At 45.5% G+C, this 26,846-nt stretch overlaps 1 protein-coding gene across 6 annotated transcripts in view; it reads right to left on the minus strand.

Annotated features, from left to right (window-relative positions):
* Nucleotides 1-26,846, minus strand: part of CABIN1 (calcineurin binding protein 1) — a 1,028,293-nt gene that overhangs the window by 211,158 nt on the left and 790,289 nt on the right. For all 6 annotated transcript variants that reach the window (XM_069215153.1, XM_069215155.1, XM_069215154.1 and 3 more), the window contains exon 30: nucleotides 12,693-12,856. In XM_069215153.1, the coding sequence (XP_069071254.1) occupies nucleotides 12,693-12,856 (164 nt within the window). The remainder of the gene's footprint in view (nucleotides 1-12,692; nucleotides 12,857-26,846) is intronic.

Consider the following 26,846-nt stretch of genomic DNA (forward strand, 5'->3'; position numbering starts at 1 on the left):
CGTCCTTTCTTATCTGTTTCAGAACTCTGGGGAGGAAGGTATCAGCAGAAAGGCATATAGGAGTTCCATATTTCACTCTAATCGGAAGGTGTCTCCTACCAAGAGCTGTTTTGGAAAATTCAGCATGCAAAAGTGCTTACACTGCACATTCTCAGCAGTGGGGAATAGATCTTGTTAAGGTTCTCCTAAGTCCTGAAAAAGAACTCGAGCCACCTCCGAGTGCAGACGGCATTCATGGCCCGCAAGGCATCAACAGCAGAGTTAGTCTGCCCTGGTATTTAGGGATCCCGCCAGGTGATGCATGGCCAGGAAAATTTCCTGATGTTCCAGCCATGTCCGGAGGCACAGAGTTGAGGACCCCACTCCATCCTGCTTGTTGCAGTATCACATGGGCAGTGTTGTCCATGAACACCTGGACCAGCTTCCCTTCGATGGAGTGCAGGCAAGCTTTCAATGGCAAAGCAAATTGCCTTCAGCTCCAGAAGACTGATGTGGAGCAGAATCTGGTGGGGGGTAAAGGAGAGGGGTCTTCTGCTGACCCAATGGTGGTCCTTTAGCATCCACTGCAGGTCTTTTGCGGTCTCCTTTGAATTCTGGCCCAAGTTGGAGAGATTCACCCGGTGCTGTGCCCACTGTATCCCCAGATCCTACTACAGAGTCTGCATATGCCACTGAGTGTGCTTCACCAGCAGGATGCCACTGAACTAGGCACGGATTTTCACTGTGTCAAGAATGGCTCCAATGGAAAGCAGCGTCTGACAAGGAGTCGGGAGTGACTTCAGCACCTTCACTATGAACCCCAGCGAATGCAGGATGTCCGCCGTAGTCTGGAGCTGGGCATCGACTGCCTGTGGTGAGCCCACCTTCAGCAGTCAGTGATGTAAGTAGGGGAAGACTAGTACTACAAACCTCCGCAGATATGCTGCAATGACCACTATCACCTTGGTGAACAGTGGGGAGACTAAAGGGGAGCACAGTGAGTTGGAAATGCTCCTGTCACACTGTAAACCATAGGTAACACCAATGGGCTTTTAGGACATGGATATAAAAATAGGCGTCGTGCAGGCCCAATGCTGCCATCCAGTCTCCAGGGTCTAACAAAGAGAGGACCTGAGCAAGTGTTCTTGAACCTTTCATTTCTCAGGAAGGCATTTAGAGGGCACTAATGGAGGGCATGCTAAAGGGGCTTGGAGGCTGCGACAGCAGGATGGTTAGGGGTTGGGCAGAGGCTGGTACTGGCTCTCCCACAGTCCTTTTTTGGTTTGGCTGCCCGCTCCTCAAAAGGACTGGGTAGGGTCAGAAACACAGACACCCAAAGTTGTCCCTTCCACAGCTGCGATAGGAGCGAAAGGACTGTTGTTGCAGGGTCGTAATGGCGAGGCCAAGGGATCTGGAAGTGACCCTGCACTTGCAAAAGCGCTCAAGCACTGCATCAACCTTGTCATAAAATAGGCTTGAGCCATTGAAAGGAATGTAAATCAGTGAACTGTGGGCATCCACCGAGAACCCAGTGGACTGTAACCAGGTGCTACGATGCAGAACTAACTCAGAAGCCATGGCTTTACCTAAGGAGTCTGATGTCCAGGCCACATCATATGGTAAACTTCGCTGCATCTCTGCCGTCCGCCAAAGCTCGGCTGAGGATGGCACAGTCTCCTCGAGCAGAATGGGAAGCAGCTGTGCAACCGAATCCCACAACGTGTGGGAATATGGACCCAAGAGGAATGCAGTGTTCACCGACTACAGGGAAAGGATGATGGAAAAAAGATGTCCAGCGTCTTGGATTCCCTATCTGGTGGAGTGGAAGGGTACAGGAGTGGGGGTGACCTGCACTCTTGAGGCCTGCACCACCATGCTCTCAGAGGAGGGTTGCTAGCAGAGGAAAGCTGGGTCTCCCTGGGCGGCACCGTGCCAACGGGCAATCATTCAGTGCACAGGAACCCCAGCGCTGGGTTTTGCCCAGTCCCCCCCAGAGCACGTCGGTGAGGGCTTCATTAAAATGGAATCATGGGTGCTGATGGCCCCAGGTTGAAGCACCTCTGTGAAGACACTGGTTTTGACCACGACTGCCAGCAGCTGGAGATTGAGAACCTCTGTTGCCCTGGGCATCACAGTGCCCAGAAGGGAAATCACGCCAGAGTCTAGGGAGGTATCCAGAACACTGGAGTCACCCAGCTCATCAGACCAGCTGTCGTCATCAGAATCCTCTAGGGTACAATACACGTCCTCCCCCTTCAGGAAGATATGGTTTATTAAGGGGTAGAAAGTCAACGGGATGTTGAGGCCTTAACAGCTCAGCACATCAAAAATACAGGGGATATGGAGGATTAAAGGTCCAGTGTATACCCTCCAATGAAAGTTACTAATAATGCAATACACTGTTCCTAGGTAACAAAGGGAGACAGGACGAGTACTCTGGAGTCCTATTTAATAGGAGCAAGAGTCCTCACACACCCAAATGGGTGTCATGCTTCATCATCGGACAAGCTCCTCGTCAGACCGGCGCTGCAATGTCTGACGGGCACCACCCATCTGGGGGGCTCTTTGCCGGAGATCTTTTCTCGATGATGCCACTCTATCCCGCAGATAAGTAGGGGGAAAGAAAATGGGGAGAGTTCAAAGAAAGAAAATAAAATTGGCTCAGGACCCTTAATGAGTACTTAACTTTATTCTGTCTATGTGGGGTGAAGGCCAAGATTAAAATATTGATCAGGAGAGTGAGATAGAGATAATGCTCTGCCACTCTCTAACTGTATGTCTAATGACGGGGGGTCAAAAAACTGTAAGACCCACCTCAAAATCGGGTCGACATGTTTCGCGTCTTTGTGGTCCACATGGATCCAATGACGCTTCTTCAGGACCTAGTGTAAAAAACTTCTCCAACTGCAAGCTAAATTGGCTATCACATATCAGAGCTGACAGTCAAACAAAAAGTTATCGTCAGTCACTTACATGAGTCCATTATGACCCTTATTTAGTTCCTGTTCGTCACCCCTCCCACATTGAGTCAGGGCTTCATGGGATCACGTGGGCCATTGGCCAGGTTCGTTTAACACACTATGTAAAGAGCCTGGCGGCGGGCGGCTACACCTACCCCTGGACGCGCTCCCGAAAGTTAACAGCTCAGCAACAGATGTCAGGCACTGCCGGTTGGCATCAGGGATGATAATCAGCTCGTCGACGAGCAGTGCCAGAATGGACGGAACCGGGGTGGATGGAGGCACCGGTGGCGGCATCAGTCCAGATCCGGGAGCAGATCCGAAGGGCCCAGCTGGTGTCAAAGACAAACACGCCAATGGTTACCCACCGGGGGCAGCTCACGGCTCTGTAGGACCGGAAGGCACTTAGAGAGAGTCTTTGGCGCAAAGATGGCATGCAATGCAGGCATCATAAAATTCTCTAAGTAGGGCGGGTATCGCTCTGGCAAATTCGGAGTAGCGAGGAGGGGACCCTGATACTGGCTCCACAGGTGAAGTGCAGGAGCAGAGCCTAAAAGCATGATGTCGAGAAGGTGAAGCTGAAAAGTGGTTTGATAACTTCTTCTTGTGCTTTTCGACTTACCTGACTTCTACGAGGTCGCCATTGAGTGGGAAAATTATCAACTGCAAAAATGGCTCTGGGAACAGCTTGGGGATCTTCAATGGGAACAAGAATAGAACCGGGAGCAGAGCAGAAACCTTCTTTTGCAGGGCCGCAAGGAGCTTCATCGCCCACTTGTAAATCACCTTTGTATATATTGACTTGTAGTCAGTCAGCGCAGGCCGTATCCCAGGCACCAGAGACAAACTAAGTAGGAATTGGACACATACATTTACCTGTGGCAATCCCCACAAAGCTTGATCTATGAAAGTTTGGCGGGGAACACAATGTCTTAGCACACTAAGAGCAAAGCTCAAAAATTTAGACAAAAAGTTGAAAAAAGATAGTCAAAAAAATTATCAAGGTAGCTCTCTGGAGCCGCGCTGTTGGTGCAGGATGAAAGGAACAGATGTCAGCATGCTGCGGTGGCGCCTAAAAAGGCAATAGGACGTCACTTTCGACGCAGACCCACGCCAACATGGAGACAAACGACACCACCTATGGGTGCACAGAGGTAGTGCACAATATTTTTGGGATCCAGTCTGACACCTGGGGAATATTTTAAGCAGAAGAATCTGCAGTTAGAAGTCTGTATCAGAAGAGAATATAACGGACTCGTCTGGCATCTACTGCCATTGAAAAGGCTTTCCAATATTAGACTAAAATGCTTATTCTCTCACTTGATGCAGAGAAGATATTTGATAGGGCTGGTTTTAATTGGACCCATCCTTAAAAGGTACTCACAAAAGTTGACATGGGCCTCCAGATGCAGGGCTTCATGCTCGCTAATTTTATTTCACCTTCTACTCTGATAAAAACAAGGGAAAGTTTATCAGACCCTATCCAGTTAACTATGGGAACATGTCAGGTTTGCCCCTGTCCCCCTTCATAGTTTATCTTGAGCATGGAACCCTTGGTGCAGAAGATTCAGACCAATCCTAGGATCAAAGGCATACCCTAGATGATGCATAGTTGAAAATAGCATTGTTTGCTGAAGATGCACTTCGTTTTCATTTGGAACTCGCCAACTCACTAGACACCTTGAGGGTAGAGTTCCAAGAGTTCCAAATGATGTTGGGTTTAAAAATAAATTAGATAAAATCTGAGGGCATGAGTGTAGGGTGGGCTAAAGAAGACTCAGAGAACATATTGTGGGAGGGTGGTTTTGAGTGGTCTCTGAACACTATTCGATACTAGGAATAATATTTTGTAATCTGTTTTTTATTTATTTCAAAACAAAAACAACAACAGTTGTAGTGCTCAGGAGGAAGAGGGACCACGGGAGAGGGAGATATAAAAAAAGGGGGAAAAGACAGGAGCACCTACGAGGCAATTTTGTATAGCAGGTAGTCATTTTCTCACATTTTCATGTAACAGGTCAACATCAAAAAGCCTGTCATAAAAACAGTGTGCATGCAATCATGTCCAATAGGGAGGAAAGGATAGAGTGGCAGGTGGGCCATTATGCAAAATCACTAAATAAAATAATGGACTGAGTGATGAAACTTTTCAAACACTCACCCCCAGTCACAGATCTGGGTTTAATCCATCGTTATTTTGCTTGCCACGTCACCCCAGTCTGGATCAAGCTATATGCAAATCAGTCTTGATCCTGCTCCCAATAGGAGCACTCAAGCCTGAACTGCCAAGCCAGGTCCTCGCTGGACAGGATTCAAGCATCCTGGGACTGGTTTCAGGGTATCACCCTTCATCAGTCAGGCTAGCTTGAATCCAGTGGCGCAGCAAGCAAGTGACCCACGTCTGGGCATACCCTAGCCAATTAGGGCGCACAAAGCAAAATCACAAAATAAAATGATGGATGGAGTGTTGAAACTTTTCAAACATTCACCCCAGTCACTGACCTGGGTTTAATCCATCGTTATTTTGCTTGGCACGTCACCCCAGTCTGGATCCAGCTATATGCAAATCAGTCTTGACCCTGCTCCTAATAGGAGCAGTCCAGCCCGAACTGCCAAGCTAGGTCCTCGCTGGACAGTATTCAAGCATCCTGGGACCGGCTTCAGGGTATCACCCTTCATCAGCCAGGCTTGAATCCAGTGGTGCAGCAAAAAAGGGACCCACGTCTGGGCATACCCTAGTTTGGGTATGCCCAGACGTGGATCTCTTGCTCACTGTGCCACTGGATTGAAGCTAGCCTGGCTGATGAAGGGTGACACCCTGAAACCGGTCCCAGGATGCTTATTTCCGGTCCAGGGAGGACCTGGCTTGACAGTTCGGGCTGGACTGTTCCAATTATGAACAGGGTCAAGACTGATTTGCATATGGCTGGGTCCAAACTGGGGTTGCATGGTGAGCAAAAGAAGGATGGATTAAACCCAGATCTGTGACTGGGGGCGAGTGTTTGCATTGTTCAGCACACTGTCCATCATACTTTTGTGTTGCTAAAGTTGCCCTAAGTGGGAAGGGGTATGCCCAGACGTGGGTCCCTTGCTCACTGTGCCACTGGATTCAAGGTAGCCTAGCTGATGAAGGGTGATACCCTGAAACCGGTACCAGGATGCTTGTTTCCGGTCCAGGGAGGACCTGGCTTGGCAGTTCGGGTTGGACTGTTCCCATTAGGAACAGGGTCAAGACTGATTTGCATATGGCTGGGTCCAAACTGGGGTGGCATGGTGAGCAAAAGAACAATGGATTAAACCCAGATCTGTGACTGGGGGTGAATGTTTGCATTGTTCAGCACTCCGTCCATCATCCTTTTGTGTTGCTAAAGTTGCCCTAAGTGGGAAGGGTATGCCCAGACGTGGGTCCCTTGCTCACTGTGCCACTGGATTCAAGCTAGCCTGGCTGTTGAAGGGTGATACCCTGAAACCGGTCCCAGGATGTTTGTTTCCAGTCCAGGGAGGACCTGGCTTGGCAGTTCGGGACTGGACTGTTCCCATTAGGAACAGGGTCAAGACTGATTTGCATATGGCTGGGTCCAAACTGGGGTGGCATGGTGAGCAAAAGAACGATGGATTAAACCCATATCTGTGACTGGGGGTGAGTGTTTGCATTGTTCAGCACTCCGTCCATCATCGTTTTGTGGGCCATATATTATGTTCAGGTGAAGGGGTGGGGTAGAATTAGTGTTTTGTAGGAGGAGGAAAGAGAGCATGGGAATGGTGTGCAGTGGTGTTTTATTACAACGTATTAGAGAGTTCACCCACAGGCAAGTTGCACTAAATGCACACAGGTATAGAATGTGTAGCCGTTATTGCAACATCAGGGGCGGTGTGACATGTAGCAGTACGATCTAAGTGGGTTTGTAATGCCTTGTTCCTTTCAAGGGGGGTGGGTGCCATTTTTGTCTTCTACATTAATGACAAATGCATCCCATGCCTCGCAGCCGCCGCAGGCCAGTCCTCTCTCTCTCATGGTGTGTAGCACATTTGCCTCTGCTTGGACCCACTGTAGCAGGACTTGCAACCATTTATTTATGTCCAGGGCAGTCGGTGCCTTCCATTCCATTGCTATAAGGTGTTTGAACAATATATACGCCACATCAATAAATCTTTGTAAGTGTTTATCACCTTTGGCTTTAGAGCGAAGCCCTAGGAGGCAAGATTCAGAGGTGGCAGCTATATTATGGCCTGCCAGGTCCGCAGTTAGTGCAGTTATTTGGTGCCAGGTGTGCAGCAATGGAGGGCAGTCCCACACCATGTGATAAAAACTTGTCTCTAGCAGCCCGCAGCACAGGCACCCTGGAGCTGTGGTAGGAAACATGTGTTTAATGTGGTGTGGGGATATGTAGGTCTGATGAAGGTAGTTAAATTGGATAAAGCGATATCTCTTTAACGTGTCGAAGGGCCCTCGTACAGGACTCCTGGGACAGTGGGCTGGGGAGGACTGCATTCCATACGTTGCTGGCATCAGTATTCAGGACATGGTATAACATGGATACAATTTTATTGGGGCCTATTCCCAGTAAGAAGACATTAAGAGCGTTCTACTCTAATGGTTTTGCGTCACCATTCCGCCATGTGCTACGTATTAAGTGATGTAGTGCACAGTACTTTAAGAACTGTCCCGGACCTATGTCACAAGTGTCTTTCAGTTCATCAAAGAATAATAGGGAGCCATCATTAAAGAAGTCTCGCACCATTGTTAAGTTTGCCGTAGTCCAGGGAGTCATGTCGTGATGTATGACCAACATGCGTGCATGCGCAGGGAATAGGGCGGGAAGTGGGATTTACCATGTATGAATCTGTGCCAACGAGCGTAGGCTGTATCCATCAGGATAGTTCCCTACAATGGGGGGGCATGTCCGGTCTGTCAACCAGGTGTATATGTGGGTCAGGCCCAGTCTATCGGTTATGGAGGATTTTTCCGCATGTGAGGATTCTGCCAGCCACCGAAGGGGCTATTGCAATTGTGCTGAGGCACAGTATCATTCAAAGTTAGGCATGCCTAGTCCTCCTTGGACCTACGGTTGTTGTGTCATAGATAAGGCAACTCAGCGTCTGGCTTTCCCCCATATAAAGCTCCAGCATTAGGCTATGAAGTGTAGTAAAGAAGGAGCTAGGAAGTACTATTGGTAATGCTGCAAAGTATAGTAACCTGGGAAGTATGAGTATCTTGGCTATTGCGACTGCCAAGGGGTGAGAGGGGCAGCGAGCATTAGAAAGGCACCAAGCCTCGAATGAAGCGAATAGCATGGTTAAGGTTGTCCTCCTTGAGATCGCTCAGAGTGATATATTTGTATCCCAAGGTATTTGAAAGTAACATGACATCAATGCAAGCGATAAGTTGGAAGGAGGATTCTCTCGTGCTCTGGGTTTTTGGCCAAGGGAAATATGCAGGATTTCGACCAGTTTACCTTGAGTCCTGGGATCGCACCAAAGGAGTCTAGTAAGGGCACGACCTCTGGCATGGAGGTCGTGTGGTTGTGGAGGTATATTAATGCGTCATCTGCATATAGGGATATGATATGATGTGTGGTTAGGTCCGGGATTCCCCCATTGTCGCGAATAGAGACGTAAGCTAGATGCCAATGGCTCCATCCCAATCGTGAATAATAGTGATCTAGTGCCTGGATGTACGGGAAACCTATCAGAGATTATGTTCCTCGTTTTTACTTGAGCTACTGGATTAAGAATATAGGGTGTGTATAATATGGCTCCACCATTCGCTAAGGTGCTTCTGTATAGACCAACATTTGAGGGCGGGCTGGGACACCCTGATATCAATAGATATGTCCTCGTGGCTCAGGTAACTCCTGCACCTACATGGGTGTCACATCCATCAAAACCCTGGGTGTGCATGGAACAGATGGAATGTAAAATCTAATTAAAACACTTGCCTTGGCTCCCACCTCGATCCTACAAATTGCTGTTCCACTTACATTGTTTCACCCTGACCACTTTACCCCATTGGCAACAAGAGATCCGCACCAAATCATTGATAACATACCTGGCCCCGTACACCCCAATAATAGGGAATCCTAACTTTTTACCAGCTGGTGGTCGGGGGCATGGACTTACAGGACATCTAACTCGATCGGGAACCCAAAACGTAAGATCAATGCGCCAACGACTTCAAGCTCAATAGATCCGATCTTTTTAGAGTAATTGAATTGCTTCATTGAGCACGTCAACCTGACATACTTGAGAGTGGGTATAGAGAAATAACTAACCTCAAAGATTTGCTTGGGAAGGGGGACCAACATAAAGTGGTTTCGTCAATTTATAGGATCTTGCACAAATCCCCTGGCCCTTAATTTTACACCCTATGTAACAAAATGGACAGAGCGCTTGTGCACTGAGATCTCCGAAAGTCAGATACAAACGATCTTGCAAAGAGCCACTAAGTCATCTATTTGTGCATAATACAGGGAGATTGCTTAGAAGGGATTCTTACTGTGGTATCTAACCACAGACCCCACCTGCCTTCATCTACCTCAATGTATATGTGGTGGCTCTGTCCTGAAATACACCAATTTTGGAAAGCAAGTGTTGGAGCAAACTCAAGAAATCACAGGAATCACGTTGGAACGACCTCCTCTGCCGATCCTGTTGGGTGCAGTTGATGAAGAGAGAGGACGTGTACCCTCTTAATTCTTTGATGGGGGTGCTCAATTCACAGGTTCTATTACTGGCAAGACCAACAATCGTACATAAATAGAAGGGCCCTGGAAAACCCATGCTTTCTACAAGGTGGGCCAAAACACGGAACTTATACGTAATGGAATAGTTGACTGTGGACGACAGACTGGGATGTTTTGAAAGGATGGGCTCCGTTTCTCACTTTTGTTAAACATTAGGATGCAGATCTTATATGACCCTTCCAGACCACCTGAATGAGTGACCATAATATTATGTGAGTGGAGGCAGAGAGATCAGAAAGTTAGTTATTAACAAAACATACTTCTGGTACAGACTTCTAACCAAAGATTCCTCACCTTTTGAATAACTCCAGGCATCAGGCTATATACTGAAACTTTTGCACAGCAATTCCCTCTGTCACTGCCAGGTGAGGTGTCACTTTTTGCTGCCCTGACTCATGCAGACGTAAGGTTGGGCCCACTATGTATATGTCACCAGTTCACAATGCTGTCAGTTTCTTTCTTTCTGCGCCAACCAATGCAGATCCAAAGCTTCAACTATCATTTAACAGTTTTGGCAATTTTCTTTGAAACTCGTGCTTTCTGGTGTGCTGGATGTCACCTAACCCATCACGGTTTAACAGTGCATGAAATGTAACCAACAGTGGTTGGTTATGGATCCACCAGATGTCTGCTTGTGGTGTCTTGGCACCAGCCATGACTTGAAGTAGTGTTCATCGTCTACCAAGATGAACAAGAAGGTCATCTATGACCATGAGCCAGAGCTTTCGGTCATGGAATGGAGAGGTCAAAGATCCGTTCTCTATCTATGGTGCAGCTGTCCCAGTCAAGACTGAGGACTCTCTCCTTCTTGAGGCGTTCGCAAGACTGAACTTCCTCTAAGTCAAGTGAGTCCAAACAGAGCTATGAAAACCACAACAAAATCTAAACATGGCTCTCCTGTGTTGTACCACCGGTCTCATTCAGAGTTGCATGGCATACCAAGCACCTCTGGACAAAGTTGCTCCTCCACTGCGAAGCCGAATATGGTGTTGTTTCTATAGCAACTTCTATCGGATCAGGTTGCAGCGCAGCTGAAAAATGCTTTGGGCTCGATCCTAGGTGCTGTTCCGGATCCTTTGGGGGGCACCATGAGGCCCCACGAATCTGAGGGCACCCCCAGCTGTTCATGTGTCAACAAATCCAGCCCCAACACCGGCCGGGCCTTTGGACCTCATTTTGAGGCCATTAACCACATCAGCTTTGGGTCCATCGAATTTGAGACAGGCCTTCATCTAAAATTAGCCTAAAGTGCACAAAAGCCAAGACAAGAAATATCCAGATATGATCATACTTAATTTTGCATCTATTACAAGTTAATGGAAAGTTAATGCCTAGCTATCAACACACAAAATGATTAGGGGACGAACGGATACATTTCAGAGAAGAGACATCCCTGTTTCAATTCATTATACACTCCTTCAAGTTGGGCCTCCAAAAATATTACAGAAAGAAGAAAAATTGGTGGTAATATGAATGGAAGGCATGTACAAATATAAAAACGACATAAGTGTTCAAACACTGATTAAGTTTTCTCTACTGTTTATCCCCCGTATCTTGTTCTTTAACTAGAGCCCTCTTTAGCTCTGAAAAGCCAAAGGAACCACATCCTCTGGTACACCACAGGCTGCATCAGCCTCAACAACAAAACAGCTGCTATCAGCAAAACACAGCACATTCGAAAGGAGACGCTGTCACAAGAGAGTGGTGAGAGGAAAGATGAACGAAACAGACAGGTGAGGGACAAAGATTAAGCACTAATTAAGTAAAAAACAGACTCCTGTACCCACCGGTCATGAGAAAAAAAAATCAAGTTTGATTATAGCAGGAACTCACAAGTGAGCACAGTTGTAAAGTTGTGCATTTGTGGCTCTCTTAATCTCTGAGACCTGAGCCCAGAATTACCAACAAGACAAAGACAGAAGAGAAATACTCAGCCTCTCTGGGATGAGACCCCAGCACCAGTCAAGATGACCTCAGCTTTACCGCTTAGACACAAAAATGGCCTAATGAACTAAAAATCACGTTGGATTTTCTAACAACTGTAGATTTGCCCCTGCCATGAGTAATTAGACATGGAACTAGCCTTACTAAAGAGGCAAGAGACCTAGACAGTCAAACTAAGCATGGCCACCAGCCCCTAAAAAATGAGCACTAACTTCTAATCCTCACAAAGCAGGGGGCCCCCTATGGTCATAACAGCCGCGACCCCTCGAATTAGGCATTAACCCCTTGCCCCTCAAAACACGTATTAACCTATGGCCTCACAAACCAGGGATTACTTCTGCGGCCTCTCAAACCATGCATTAAACTCCCCCCACCAAACAAACCAGTGATTTGAAAAGAGGGTGCCCATCAAACTGGCAATTACCCACACAAACTCTTAAACTTGGCACTCCACTACCCTGTGCAACTGCTTTTGCCATGGTCTACATTCGTGAACTCACCAACCAGCTATGAATATGGTATCAGATGAGAGACATAACCATCGATTCCCCACACATGCACCGCCAATGGGAACTGCAATTTCATAATTCCAATAGACGTGGAATTAAACTATTGAAGCCCTACTTGGGAAAAAAAGATCAACTCCTTTCGCGAACACTACAAGAAAAGTAGGCTTAACAAAAAACATGGGTGCCTTGACCTAAGTGGGATGGTAAGAAGGCAACGAGGCAGTCACCTGTGGGAGGAGGGTCAAATGAATCATGTTTAACTCAAAACAGAGTAACGCTGAGAATGAATTATACCTTCCAATCAATTTAAATACGGGATTGCTCCATTGTCCCATTAGGTAAAGTTGATTCATAATCTACTCTCTTTTATGTCTTGCGAATAGTTTGAAAACTTGGTCTCTGGCGACGTACTTCAAGCAGTGGTGAAGGGTTTATTCAGTTGACAAAATGACGCAAATGTATTACAGATAAAGTAATGGGTTTACAAAGAAGCAAGACATGGTGTATTCTGGGAGCTAGACACTTAAAATTGGCATAGGTTTGAAGTGTGTTCTCACTTTCCCTGGTCAGGAGTCCTCTGAAGCATGGATGAGATCTTCAGCAGGGTGTTTGAGTCTTTCAGCTGCGACAGCACGTTTAACAAGAGGACAATGGAACGGTTCATGTGAGAAGCAAAACTGCCTGGTCGGTCAATCTCATCGACGGGGATCCGCCAGATTCCCTGCGAGGAAACAGAAAGATCACCTGAGCATAGCGGATGTAAAGACATGATCTGCACAATAAGAAACGCCCCATGCGGACCAGATCAACATTTAAAAAAAGATGAACATTTCAAAATGTTTAAATTATTAAAATGCAATCATTTAAATATTTAATCATTCACAAGCAGGGGAACTCTGTACACCACAGATCCATCTGCATCATCGATATATTTCCTGTCTTTTATTTCGAACAAGTAAGAAACAGTTGAAAAGTGTACTTAGGGAGGTTGCATTAGCTGAGCTTGACGGAACCAATTGAAACTTCCTAAGGATAACAATTGTGTGAAATTGACAGTGGTAATTATGTAAAAACGCCTACCAATTAATTGTCATTAATGCACACTCTTTTGGACACAGCGCTTAAACATTTAGGCCCTCATTACAACCCTGGCGGACGGCGGAAATTTGTGGGGAAAGGTACTGCCAACAGGCTGGCGGTACCTTTTCCCAAATTATGATTTTGGAGGTTTGGCTCGAGCCAAACCGCCAATGTACCACTCCGTTCGCCAGGGTGGTAACACCTGCTGGGCTGGAGACTTTGGTCTCCAGGCAGGTGACCGTCACAATCCCACCCTCGAGATTATGACCCCGCTTACCGCCATGGTTTTCGTGGCAAGCGTACCACCATGAAAACCATGGCGGTAGGCCCTATCAGTGCCAAGGCATTCCTCCCCTGGCACTGATAGGGGTCTGCCCCACCCCTCTCCTCCTCCCCAGAGCCCTCCCTTTCCTGCCCCCACGCACATTTACACACCCACACATACACAATCGTACACACACACATACCCTCATCCACCCACGCATGCATGCACACATACATACCCATACACCGCAACACACACCAACATACATTGTCGCACACACGCATTCACAACACACGTACACTCACATTGAGTCATTCATGCACTCATTCAACGTGACTCACACCTGCATGCACGCATACAAAAACAGACACACACACACAACACCCCCACACACCATCCCCCACCTCCCTCTCCTGTCGGAGAACCCGACTTATCTGCTTGCAAGGGGTCCTCCGGCAGGAGACGGTACGCAGCGCTGCTCCCAGCAGCAGCGTCCGCCAGCAAAACACCGCCAGGCCTTATCATGGCTCATGATACGGTCAGTGGTCTTTTGCTGGCGGACACTGCTGCTGGCAGCAGCGCCATCTTACCGCCGTCCGCTGCCATGACCGTCGACGGTATTCCGCCAGCCTTCTTGTGGAATTCCGTCTAAGGTCATAATGCGGGTGGGTGGCTTGCAGAATTCCGTCTAAGGTCATAATGCGGGTGGGTGGCTGGTAGCCACGGCATGTTGGCGGCCTTCGCCGTGGCGGCAGTTACCACCAAAGTCATAATGAGGGCCTTTAGTGTCTGAGGCACAAAGAGAATAAAGCTGCGTTTGGGGCCAGGAATGGCCCCATTTGAGCCTGGGTGCTATCTATAAAATTATACCTTTCAGTTGTAAAAGGCTGTACTACTGAGTAATTCACCGCCATGTGTATGTTGTTGGGGTAAACCTCAGGAAGGGGCTGGTAGTAAGATGAACAAAGTGTGGTCTGCTTCATCAGTGTGTAGACGTCCAAGTGCTTGATTTTGTTGGTAATCATTAATTACCTTTCCAGCAAAGAGCTGCGGGATACCCCATTCCAGGGTGGGAATAGGAATGACCTACCCCTAAGCATGGAGAGGACGTATGGGAAGGGGTTTTCACAGGGAAAAATGTTTCCTTTAAGTCTGCATTTCAACAGTGTTAATTGTGCACTGTATAAACGGTGCCTTGAGGGAATAACAGGCTTAAAAAAAAAAAAAAAAACACAACTCCCTCACGAGAGCACCTGGAAAGCTAAGCAGGTTGAGGTTTGTAAATGTGTACAGTGGGGAGAATTACTTCTAGGGTGAGAGATCCCTCTGAGAATAGGACCTCGCGGTTTTACATCCCTATACATCGCACATAATCCAGGCGTGGACTGCTACCTTCGGCAACAGTTGTGTACAAGTATACTCTTAAAAAGATGTGCTATGAACAGGCAAGGGAGCGGCGGCAACTGTGGGGATTCTCATGATAGGGCGGACAATGTTGTAGTCATAGAACACTTCAAGAACACAGTGTGAAAATAACTAAGCACAGGGAACGAGCTGAGGGCCTGGGCAAGTGAAGAAAGCCAATAGTCTTGTGCTAACATTAGTGAAAGACACGAACCACACAGGCTGTCTTGTCGCAATGTCTGCGATACAACGGAATAGAAAGAAGCATCATGTCCAAGGACAAAAAAACATGATGGGATGGTGAACTGTCTTATGGACCAACGCGCACAAATAAGCCACCCGAGTTTGATCCACATGTAGCTGTAGCCGGCTGCTCGACATCGATTGCAGGCTTCATATGAAAGTTACATTTTGGGGAGAACGTTAGGGAATCACAAGATTTAATAGCAAAATACAAGTCAAGTTGGAAACCTGCGTCACAACTTGTATGGCAGGGAAGAGGGTGGGTTTTAGAAGGGAATGGTGTGCATGTGTCTAGGTGTGAGTGAGGTCAGAGATAAAAGTTCACAGTTTGGGGAGGTGCAAAGGCATCTTTGTGATGGTCCAATCAGGTCCTCACGAAACCCTGGCTGCGTCAGGCTTGTGTCTTTGTCCTGCTTCTTGTGATAGTGCCGTGTTGCACAATGACATACGGTGCCGCCTCCGCAGCGGGCTCACTGTGTGACCACAGGTTTTCTCTCCTGCCTATTCCCCATATCTTGTTCTTAACGAAAGCTCTCTTTAGCTCCGAAAAGCCGAGGCAACCACATCCTCTGGTAGCCCACAGGCTGCATCAGCATCGAGAACACAGCAGCTGTCATCAGCGAATGTGCAAAACACTGCATCTTCAAAGAGATGCTCTCACAAGAAACAAGCGAGAGCAGAGGCGAGGCCGCTAGGTGAGGTGTGGGGCAGAGATTAGGACAACCAGAGGGAACGAAACAGAGAACAAAATTCAAACCCTTCAATATTAAAACGACCCAGAATGGGAACACACATGCTCGGTTTGCAGGGACAGCTTTGGTAGAGTAAAGAGGAGCATTATTTGGGAGCACCTGAGGATCTTAGGATTGCATGCAAGGATAGGGTGGTGTTGGCCCAAACCCAAAGATACAAGAAGCACACCACACAGGGACAGACGGAGCACCCTACCCAAGACAATAGGAGCAGCACACAGCATAACCATTCCCCCTCCAAAAAAATAGCTTTCAGTCAGTGACCCAAATTTCCTCATGTCTGTATGACACCATGGTCTTTGAGAAACGGATCTGCTACAAGTGCTGCAAACCATGCATAAGAGGAACAGGCTTATTAGGCGCTTCCTAGGATAGTAAGATGTCATGACGGTGAATGGGAGATTGTCCAGGGCCCTTCCTGTACTAGCAAGATACCATGCCACAGAGAAACAACCCAATTTAAACCCTTGGCAGTTTATCAACTGACCCTGCCTGGGAGAAGAAGGATGACACTGGCTCGTGACAGATTAGTATGAGACCATTTGGACAGACACAGGCTGACTGGGACCTCCCTAGACACCAACTTGGACAGACACAGGCTGACTGGGCATTCCTTAGGCTCGTATTCCAATGCCTGTGAAGAGCAGGCCTACAAGGGTCCCTGGACAGTGTGAATGGGCCGTGATCACAGGTGTGTAAGGGACAGCGTGAATTGAGGCCTTAATGAGAACAGAATGAGATAATGGCAGGAGGAACAGGCTGACTAGGGTCATCGGGGGCTACTGTGCTAGCATCCTCGTGGGGCAGAACCCTTAGATCTGCACAAATCCATTACCACAGTGAAACAGACTGGAAGGGACATTGAAATCTAGTATCACTACAGTACCAAACTTATGATAAACAGGAGGCTTCAACCACTGACGAGAAACAGGTTGGTGTGGGATATCGCCTACTTTTACGGTACTATGCCTAAACAAGCATTTGCAATGCAATAGTTCTCGCATTAACTTGAGTTGGAGCTATTGGCATTGTAAATGCATAACTGGACTTTTTTTTCCACAGTAATTGGTCAACCCTGCCTCATATTTTGGCCCTTTCTGCCACATAATTCCACTGGCGTTGCATATAACTAAGAGGCTAGTATGCCAACTGGAATATTTTTTTTAAACAAAGCCCTTACAACACAAACTACTCCCAGGTGCAAAACATATTTACTTGGTAGTTGGTACAGGCAACATTGTCCGTGGGGCAATGAATAAATAATTGTACTCCAAGAATGCGTGCTTACTGGATCACTATCCCTTTACTGCAGACTGGGGAGTTGAACAAAATGCCAATGATTTTTCAAATGCTTGAGGAGAGGCATCTCACAAGATATTAATGATCTTCAGTCAATCTTGAACTGAAATATTAATTATAAAATATTGATCATTGTATAGCATAATCAACTGTAAGCTCTCCACAAGGTTAGTTTTATAAATGCATGAACACACAGCTCAAGATTCACAGACAAACGCCTGTTGTTCATGTAGTCAGGTTTCTACTTTGTATTCACAGTTTGTATCACGTTCTAAAAATAAAACTACAAGTCCCAGAATGCAAAATAGAAAAATAAACTAAATAAGTGAATCACGGTTTAAGCTACGGAGCTGTACAACTATGAATACTGCTCCAAGGGCTGACTTCCAACTTTATGATATTACAGTTAGAATGCCCTCTTGAATAGTAGTGTATCACAGTAAAAACACGGCAAAGCGAGGATTTCAGTACCTTACCTGAGTATTTTCATCACAGACTGCAACTACAGCTACAGCTCATTAGCTGGGGTTGGCTGTCTGCACATTGTTTAGAAGGGAACGCAGTGCACAAATTTCAAAGGTATTTATTAAGGAGTTCAGTAAATTTGTAATAATGCTCTCAAACAAATAGCTCATTACTCCTAGGGGCCCAAAAAACAAACATCTTCAAAGCAGAAAATAGCTTTAAAGCACTATGCAGAAACAAGGCTGCTGCATATAAATGTTAAAGCACTAAATACTTCGGCAACATAATTATAAAGACATCAGGCCTACATATTATATGTCCAGCCACTCCCAGCCCTTTCAGCTCTTTGTTACAGCTGTTTTCTTTCATTTGTGACGTTTTTCTGTTTAGAGTGCATCTAATGTAAAAAATAACTCTGGTGACCAATGTTCTTTCTGGAGAGATAATATGCCTCTGTCTAGCTGAAGCTTGGACTCGTACTAAGGTAGTGCAGAGGGTTAATATACCTGCTGTAACAAACGTGTACTAGGCAAATCACAAAGTGCATTTTATGTCAAAATAGCTCTGGTGATTTATGTCCTTTCTGGAGAGAGAACATACTTTTGTCTAGTGGAAGCTTGGAGTCATCATAAAGTAGCACACAGGGTTAATGTGCCTGCTGCAAAAAACATCACAGAGTGCATATAATGTAAAAATGTCAAAATAACTTTGGTGATTAATGTTGTTTCTGGAAAGAGAACATACTTTTTTCTAGTGCATGGGTACTCGCAAACATTTTCACAGGGGCCAAAAAGTTTGGTCTGTGATGTGCCCGGGGGGCGCATTGATGCCAGTGCAGTGGCGGTTGGCTGGGGTGCCTGTGGGCATTGGTGGCAAGGTAAGTGTAGGAGAAGCAAAAGATATACATATATATATATATATATATATATATATCTTGTGGCTGAAATGAACAATGGGAAACCAGAAAACCTGGAATTAATCCCGGCTTCCCCACTTTTCCAAATTGTGTGATTCTAGGCAATTGTTTAACTTCACTTTCCCTCCTTTTTCTGCATTATCGCATATAAGACCTCGATATATATGATTTCATGGTGTGTGCTGCACAAAACCTGCTTATATGTTTGATTTAATAAACTATAATGTTGTTTATGTATGATAGGAACCCAGGCCACCCATAAAGTGCACATAACAAGTGTCATCCCTCTTTAAATGTACTATTGGTGGTGTTCTCAGGGTAAGGGGAAGAATTAATGTTTGAAAACTATCACTTTTACATAAATACATCTCAATGCACTGACATAACAAATTGTCCTAGGGTGAAAAGGTTCTGTATGTTAACTAAATACACGTTTAAAATTTTGAAGTGACTGACATAGTTTTACACTTATGCTGCAAGCTGTCTTTAAAAATGAAGGGATTTCTAAAGTTAAGTGCAGGAGTCCCCAGTCACTTCCTTTCTTTAACACCAATTACATTTAAATAAATGAGTGTGTGTCTATTTCATATTTTTATTGTAAGTGCTGAGTCGAACAAACAGCTGCCCAGTGCTCCTCTTGCCCAGGGGGCCGCATGTTAAGGTCAGAGGGGCCGCATGAGGCCCGCTGGCCGTACTTTGAGTATCCATGGTCTAGTGGAAGCTTGGAGACATCATAAGGTAGCACAGAGGGTTAATGTGCCTGCTGCAAAGAACGTGTACGAGGCAAATCACAAAGTGCATATAATGTAAAATTGTCAAAATAACACTGGCGATTTATGTTCTTCCTAAAGCGAGAGAACATACTTTTGTCTAGTGGAAGCTTGGAATCATCATAAGATAGCGCACAGGGTTAATATGCCTGTTGCAAAGAATGTGTACTAAGCGAATCAGAGTGCATGTATTGTAAAAATGTCAAAATTAACTCTGGTGATTAATGTTCTTCTGGACAGAGAATGCACTTTTGTCTAGTGGAAGCATGGACTCATTATAAGGTAGCGCAGAGGGTTAATGTGCCTGCTGCAAAGAACGTGTACTAAAAATCACGAAGTGCATGTATTGTAAAAATGTCAAAATAACTCTGGTAATTTATGTTCTTTCTGGATAGAGAACGTACTTTTGTCTAGTGGAAGCTTGGAGTCATCATAAGGTAGCATACACGGTTACTATACCTGCTGCAAAGAACATGTACTAAGCAGATCAGAGTGCATACAATGTAAAAATATCAAAATAACTCTGGCGACTAATGCTCTTTTCTGAAGAGAGAACGTACTTAGGGGAGAGCCAAAAGAAATGACTAATTAGGTAACAGTGTGAACAATGTGACTAGCACGCTTCCTGCATTGTGAGCGCCATGTTCAGTCTGCAAGGCGGTAACAAAACCGCTTCAAGGCGGGACAAACGTAAAGCATTTACCAATGACATCAAGGGATTTTTGAAAGGCAAGCCCACGAACAAGTGAAAGTGATGGGTGTGGTTAAAAGCCCACAATATTTACAAAATGTTGGAAAGCGCTTGCACACGCGACCTAAAAAGACCAGTTGATTAATTAGATCTTGTTAGCTGTTCCTTTATGTTAACATGCTTGGTAGGAAATGATAAGGGACAGTTTTGTATTGTTAATTTAATATAGGTAGCTTGCATAGGATAATATGTGCATAGACGCATGCATGCGATATGTCTGTATGGCGGCATAAGCGAAACAACAAGACAGATTGGAGAACAAGACAAAATACTCCAGGGTGAAGTGAGCAGCTGCTGCTATGGCTATCATACTTCTGAGCACAGCGTAATGTTCCAATTTATAGTGCAGCCAGCCTACCTCGATTACAGTTACTGCCAACGGGAACTCAGGCTGAGACGCAAGCACCAAGTCCACAAATCCATTCTGTCCTCCTTCCTCCGCCACACAAATCACCAGCATTCTATTTATGCTCCTTTCCTGTCTAGAATACACTTAATTTAACTCAATTAAAAATACCACCCAAACAGTTCCTTTTCTGTCCCTGCGTGTGTAAGTGTAAGCTCTGGCTAGAGGGCACGGTGGGGGAGAAGCGACACGTGTGTTTACTTCCTGAATCAGCAATTACCAGGCAGCTGCTGCGGAGGGGCAATGGGCTGATGGTGGGCAGAGTAATGAGCTGGCACACTTTGTCAAAGAAAAGGAGGGCGGGCACAGGTTTTTACAACGCCATACAAAGCCCATGAGAGTTAGGCCTCTTGGCAAGGTCTGGAGGAAGAGAAGCAGGGGTGTCCACAACCATGGTTCCCTCACTGTGCACTGGCAAGGTCTGCAGAAAGAGAGACAGAGGCGCCTACAATCATGGGTCCCTCACTGTGCATTGGCAAGATCTGCAGAAAGACAGACCGAGGTGACCCACAATAATGATTCCCTCACTGTGCATTAGCAAGATCTGCACAAAGAAAGTCACAGGTGTCCACAATAATGGTTCTTTCACTGTGCATTGGCAAGAGCTGCAGAAAGAGGCAGGGGTGTCCACAGCCGTGGTTCCCTCACTGGCTTTGGCAAGATCTGCAGAAAGAGAGACAGAGGTGACCCCAAATCATGATTCCCTCACTGTGCATTAGTAAGATCTGCACAAAGAAAGGCACAGGTGTCCACAATCATGGTTCTTTCACTGTGCATTGGCAAGATCTGCAGAAAGAGGCAGAGGTGCCTGCAATCATGATTCCCTCACTGTGCATTGGCAAGATCTGCAGAAAGAGAGACAGAGGTGACCCCAAATCATGATTCCCTCACTGTGCATTAGTAAGATCTGCACAAAGAAAGGCACAGGTGTCCACAATCATGGTTCTTTCACTGTGCATTGGCAAGATCTGCAGAAAGAGGCAGAGGTGCCTGCAATCATGATTCCCTCACTGTGCATTGGCAAGATCTGCAGAAAGAGAGACAGAGGTGCCCACAATTATGATTCCCTCGGTGTGCATTAGCAAGGTCTGCACAAAGAAAGGCAGAGGTGTCCACAATCATGGTTCTTTCACTGTGTATTGGCAAGACCTGCAGAAAGAGAGAGATGTGTCCATAATTATGGTTCCCTCACTGTGCATTGGCAAGATCTGCAGAAAGACAGACAGAGGTGTCCACAATCAGAAACAAATGTGCCCAAAACTATGGTTCCCTGTGCATTAGCAAGGTCTGCACAAAAAGAGACAGGTGTCCACAACCATGGTTCCCTCACTTTGGACTGGCAAGGTCTGCAGGAAGAGAGGCAGAGGTAGCCGCCATCGTGATTCCCTCGCTTTGCATTGGCAAGGTCTGCACAAAGAGAGACAGAGGTGTCCACAATCATTGTTCCCTCTCTGTGCATTGGCAAGCTCTGCAGGAAAATATCAAGTATCCGCACTGCTTTAGTTCACAATCATGGTTCTTTCAATGTGCATTGGCAAGTGGTCTGCAGAAAGTCACAGATGTCCACACCGCTTCTGTTCATAATCATGATTTCCTCGTTGTGCCAGCAGCACACACCTTTGGCATCAACAAACAAAACTGACATGCACCTCACTGGCACAGGATCAAAAGGAGGTATGGGGTTTGCATATAAACTGGAGAACTGGATACATGGGAAATAGAAGGCTATTGGACTCAGAAATTAACTTTTCAGATGGGTGCTGAGGTTTCAACTATCAAGAAGAGCCTAACGCAAACGTGATTAAGAAACAGCTGTCTGAACAACTTGCAGCTCAAGTGTCTTCTTGAGAAAATATTTCTGCATCGAGTATAGCCCATATAAATGTAGAAAGGGGTTAATGAGTCGTGAAAGCTGTGTTGCTTCGAGAAGCAGACATCCATCTTCCTGGGTACAAACTAAATAAACATGAGGGTGTTCTGCAACTTGGCAGCCATACTTCTAGGATAAGGGATCAGCGAGTGTGTTCATAATCAGGCCTTTCACACTTTTTCTGTGCTTTTCTGTGTGACCCCTTTATACACTACTTGCGAATGGGACATCTGATTTTCTGGTCCTCCCTAAGGGAGAGTACAAGTGCTTCTGTGCACCACGTACCCTCATGGTCCATTGAGGTGGTGCGGGCAGGTGTTTCAGTGCCACTGTAATCGATAACCCCCTCTCATTTATGGTGGTATTTAGATACTACACCTCAGCCACCGGAACGCCCCTTAGTGCTGGATGCCCAATAGGGCCCTCTGTGGCTGCCAGTGAAGTCCCTGTTTCAACAGAAAGTTAGTACATGGGGCCCAGGCAGGATGAGAGTGGCCCATTCTTGCTATCCTCAGACTATTCATCATCCTCTAGATCACTGGTCTTCAAACTTTTTAATGCTGCGCTGCCCCCGGCCCCCATGAAGAAAGAGATCATCGCCCCACCCACCTTCTGAATTTTTCACAATTATTCTCATTAATTGATATTGTTTAAATATGTATATGCTTATTTAAACATTTCAGTTAAGTTCTGTTACTGTTTTAACAATGCAATCGACTACAGGATGTCAAACATACTATTCTGGTCAGGCAGGCCTTCCTATGGAAAAGTGTCTACATTGCGATTGTTAGAAGTAAGGGTGGGGGTTTTGAAGATCATTTGTAGTCCCTTCCCTTGTGACTCCCAGCTTGGATGGAAATGACAAAACATTAGTGATGTCCATTACAGAAAGACCACATCTTACTGTTGGCAGCAGCTCGGTAAAAGAGGGGTAACTGCTGTTCAGTTATATTACAGAATAGTAAAGATTTACAGTCGGGCCACATTTTTGCTGAAACAGGACCCAAACTAACCTATTTCTATGTAAAGATCTGTTAGATTCATGTCCTGAGTATTCTTTGTGTTCAATGGGAAATGAATAAAGTCTCAACTTTAGAATGGCTTTGCTGTTCGTCTTAATTCCACTGTCGTTTGTTTATCGGTCTCAGTGTTTTGATGGGTTGATATTACCTTTGACAGCGGACATCAAGCCTTGCGTTACACTGAAAGTGAGGGCCTGCTTTGTGTCCCTCTGTGCTCCCACGTCCAGCCCTCTTTTCACACCCATACAATTTTCATTTAACTTCGTCAATTTTCCAGCACCCCTCCAGGCACGGTTTCGCCTCCTCCCAACCCCCTATTCCCTACTGTTTTCCATCCATGTCGTTGTCTGCGGGCAGCTATTTTAAAACAGTTTTTGACAATTTCAAGATGGCAGCCACGTGCAGTGGGCGTCTTTCAGTGTTTTATTTTTTTATTTTTACCAAGCCCATTCAAAGATGTCCACTAAGGATAAACGTGCATCCATGGTAAATCTTTAAAAAGGGAAATGCTTTCAAAGATGGACGCCGTGGATGTTCGCACAACCGCAGCAGGCATTTTATTCTAGTTATAGAAATTCCATTCTAAAATGTCAATCGCGGATGTGCATGCATTTGTACCACCATCTACCACAAAACAAAGTGTTAGTAAAGCTAATACGTTTCAAGTCTGAAACCGACTGGCTTTGTCAATACTTCTACTTTTTTGTTGGTACACAGCATTAAAATGATGTTGCTGCAGTTTCTTTTGCTTCTGTTTTCCTACTTTTTGCACGGTCTTTATCTGACAGCAGGAGAGATTTGTAGAAATAAACAATTCAGTGTTTTTCCACTCTTGTCGGAGCATCTCATGTACTTTGAGTCTATTAAACAGCAAGGATGTCTATAGGCTTAGATAGGTAGGCTCTAGAGTGAAGTCAATCTCTGGGAGGATGATGTGGTCTGCTATTGCTCTAAAGACATATGTAAAGTTTGAGTTCTTCTACATGAACAAGGTAGAACAGATTTTCCATGCTCCTTTGCGGTGTCGCCAAGACAGATTTACATATGCCTGACCTGCTTCTGTAATGGCTCAGGTAAGCTAAAACAACTGAACTGAATCCCAATAGGGGAATCACTGGTAGCTCGAAAGTATTGGCTCAAGCATTTCCCTCAGTTCTTCTTTGTTGTTCAGGCGAGCCTCCCTAAGTGTGAGGGGTATTCAGAGACGTGTGTACTGAGTTCACTGTGACTAGAAGCATGGCTTTCACACTCATTGGTGTGGTTCAGTAAGGCCTATCTGCTGCATCCAAAGTAAACATGCAGTTCAGGCACAAGTGCCCTTTGGCAGTAGGTCAAAGAATGATTTCTGCATAGTTTTCTGTAAAGGAACAGATACGTTTCACTTGCTAAAGAGCTCAGGCGCAAGGAATAAATCCATCACTTTTTTTGTTGTCATTTTTTCAGGTCGAGCGGTTAAGTGCTTTGACCTGTTGTAAGAATTGTGGGTTTTTAACCACGCCCACCGAACGCCTATCACACTCACTCGTTTGTGGGCTTGCCTTTTAAAAATCCTTTATCATTGGTAAATGCTTTACGTTCCTCCCTCCTTGGGGCAGTCTTGTTACCGCTTTGGACAACGACACTGTAACATGGATAACTGCACGACTGCCAATACGTTTGACTGCAAGCAAACGTCTTTTTCCTTTTGTGTCTCTCCTTCACACTAATGACGCCCGTGCTGCTTTGAATCGGCTCGCTTATGTCAACTGTTTTTCTTTTAATTTTTTAAAATTTAAGTGGCAAGAAAAGTCCAGTTAGGAATTTACAACGCTAATAGCTCTAACTCGAGCATACGTGAAACGAAGGGCATTGCAAATGCTTGTTTTGTTCATGTGCCCAAACTGGTTAGCTAATTTTGTGGCCTCGTCTTGGACACTTCATCAGGGTTGACGCTGGAATGCCAATCTGGTACCTAGTGGGTATGCTACTTTGCACTGTGCCAACACAGTGCTCACAGACTCTGGCCTTCCAAAACTAAGTCTGCAACATCTAGTAATATGTGTCTGTAAAGGTAGGCATTTGCAATATTCATATTTGTAATCAGGCAATGGTGGTTTGCCCATTGTTAACTGTAAGTGACAGTGAGTTCAACTTTCATTTTGTCTCATCACGATATCAAAGGTTTCAAACAAGAGGTTGCTGTAGTATTGGTCCTTTCCCAGCCTTTTCTCTTTAAATATTTTTGAAACCCAGAGTAGGCACACAAGTGCATAGGAGCATTAATCACTCTGAACTAAATAACCGTTGATCTTAACTTTAAACCTTTAAAGACATGCACCTTTTACCGACTCCTAAAATGGGATTCCGAATGGTTCCTTTTCAAATGACAAATCTGTACCACAAGCATCAATCGCTTGCAACCAGAATTCCAGTCAACAACCACTGAGAAGTTACTAGCTTCCAAGTTGGGATGGTAACATTCACAAATTGGAAGTGGTCACCTCTGGACCCCATTACACCTTTGGGAATTGCAGAGTAAGTTTCTAGGGGAGTAGGCACTGGTTGAGGTGAGCACTGCTGACTCACAGAAAAACATTTTAAAAACAGAAACTTTTTTTTTCTTCTTTTTTTTAAAAATGTTTTTTAAAGCAGCCCCTTTTTATTTAAGGGAATTAGGCTGCTTTCCTGTCACAATCCTAGGCATTCTGACCAATCGAAATGAGTCACAATTTGCTGCCTACCTGATGAATATTAAAAGTTCTATACTGGTTGCAAAGTGCAATATGTTTTGTGATCAGTATTATGATACATCAGACTCTTGATAGTACAGCAGCAATGTAGGTAATCTTGTGTATCACCCAATCTCCCTCTGGAAACAGCAAATATCGGATAAGTCATATGGGCACCAGCTCTTAAGGCACAATCTTAATTCTGCTGTGCATTCAGTGGTTCTAACTAGTGCATAACTTTCTGAATGTCACAGATTTTCCTGTGGCAGAGAATCGTTGCTGTGGGTACAGTGCCAGACCTCGAGGTCCTTAAAAACTACATCAGTACTGGCAGTACATTTGGAAAATATTTTATAAATGCAATGTTTTACCCAATTTTTCAAAACTTTCTTGGAATGACTGATCATGCTCACTGTACTGAATCGCTTATTAATTTGGGAGATGCTTGCATCCTGCTATTATTTAATAAAAGATTGTCACTGCAATATTGACAAAAAGTACAAGTTGCATATGTTCGGTAACACTTTTTCTGGTGGATAGTCTATCTAGTTGTAGATTCCTCACCTTAGAATATTCCCCAGGCACCAGACTAGATCCAGCGATTTTTTTTACCAATGTTCTTGTGTGCCGCTAGACGGCAAAGTGACGCTTTAAACTGGCTCCACACTGCCCCAGCGGTGACAGGGTTGAGTCACATATACGTACCACCCCTGCTCACTGACATCAGTTTTGTATCTCTCTCTTTCCCCGTCCTCAGACA

This window comes from Pleurodeles waltl, chromosome 11, assembly GCF_031143425.1.
Source record: "Pleurodeles waltl isolate 20211129_DDA chromosome 11, aPleWal1.hap1.20221129, whole genome shotgun sequence".
Lineage (NCBI taxonomy): Eukaryota > Metazoa > Chordata > Amphibia > Caudata > Salamandridae > Pleurodeles > Pleurodeles waltl.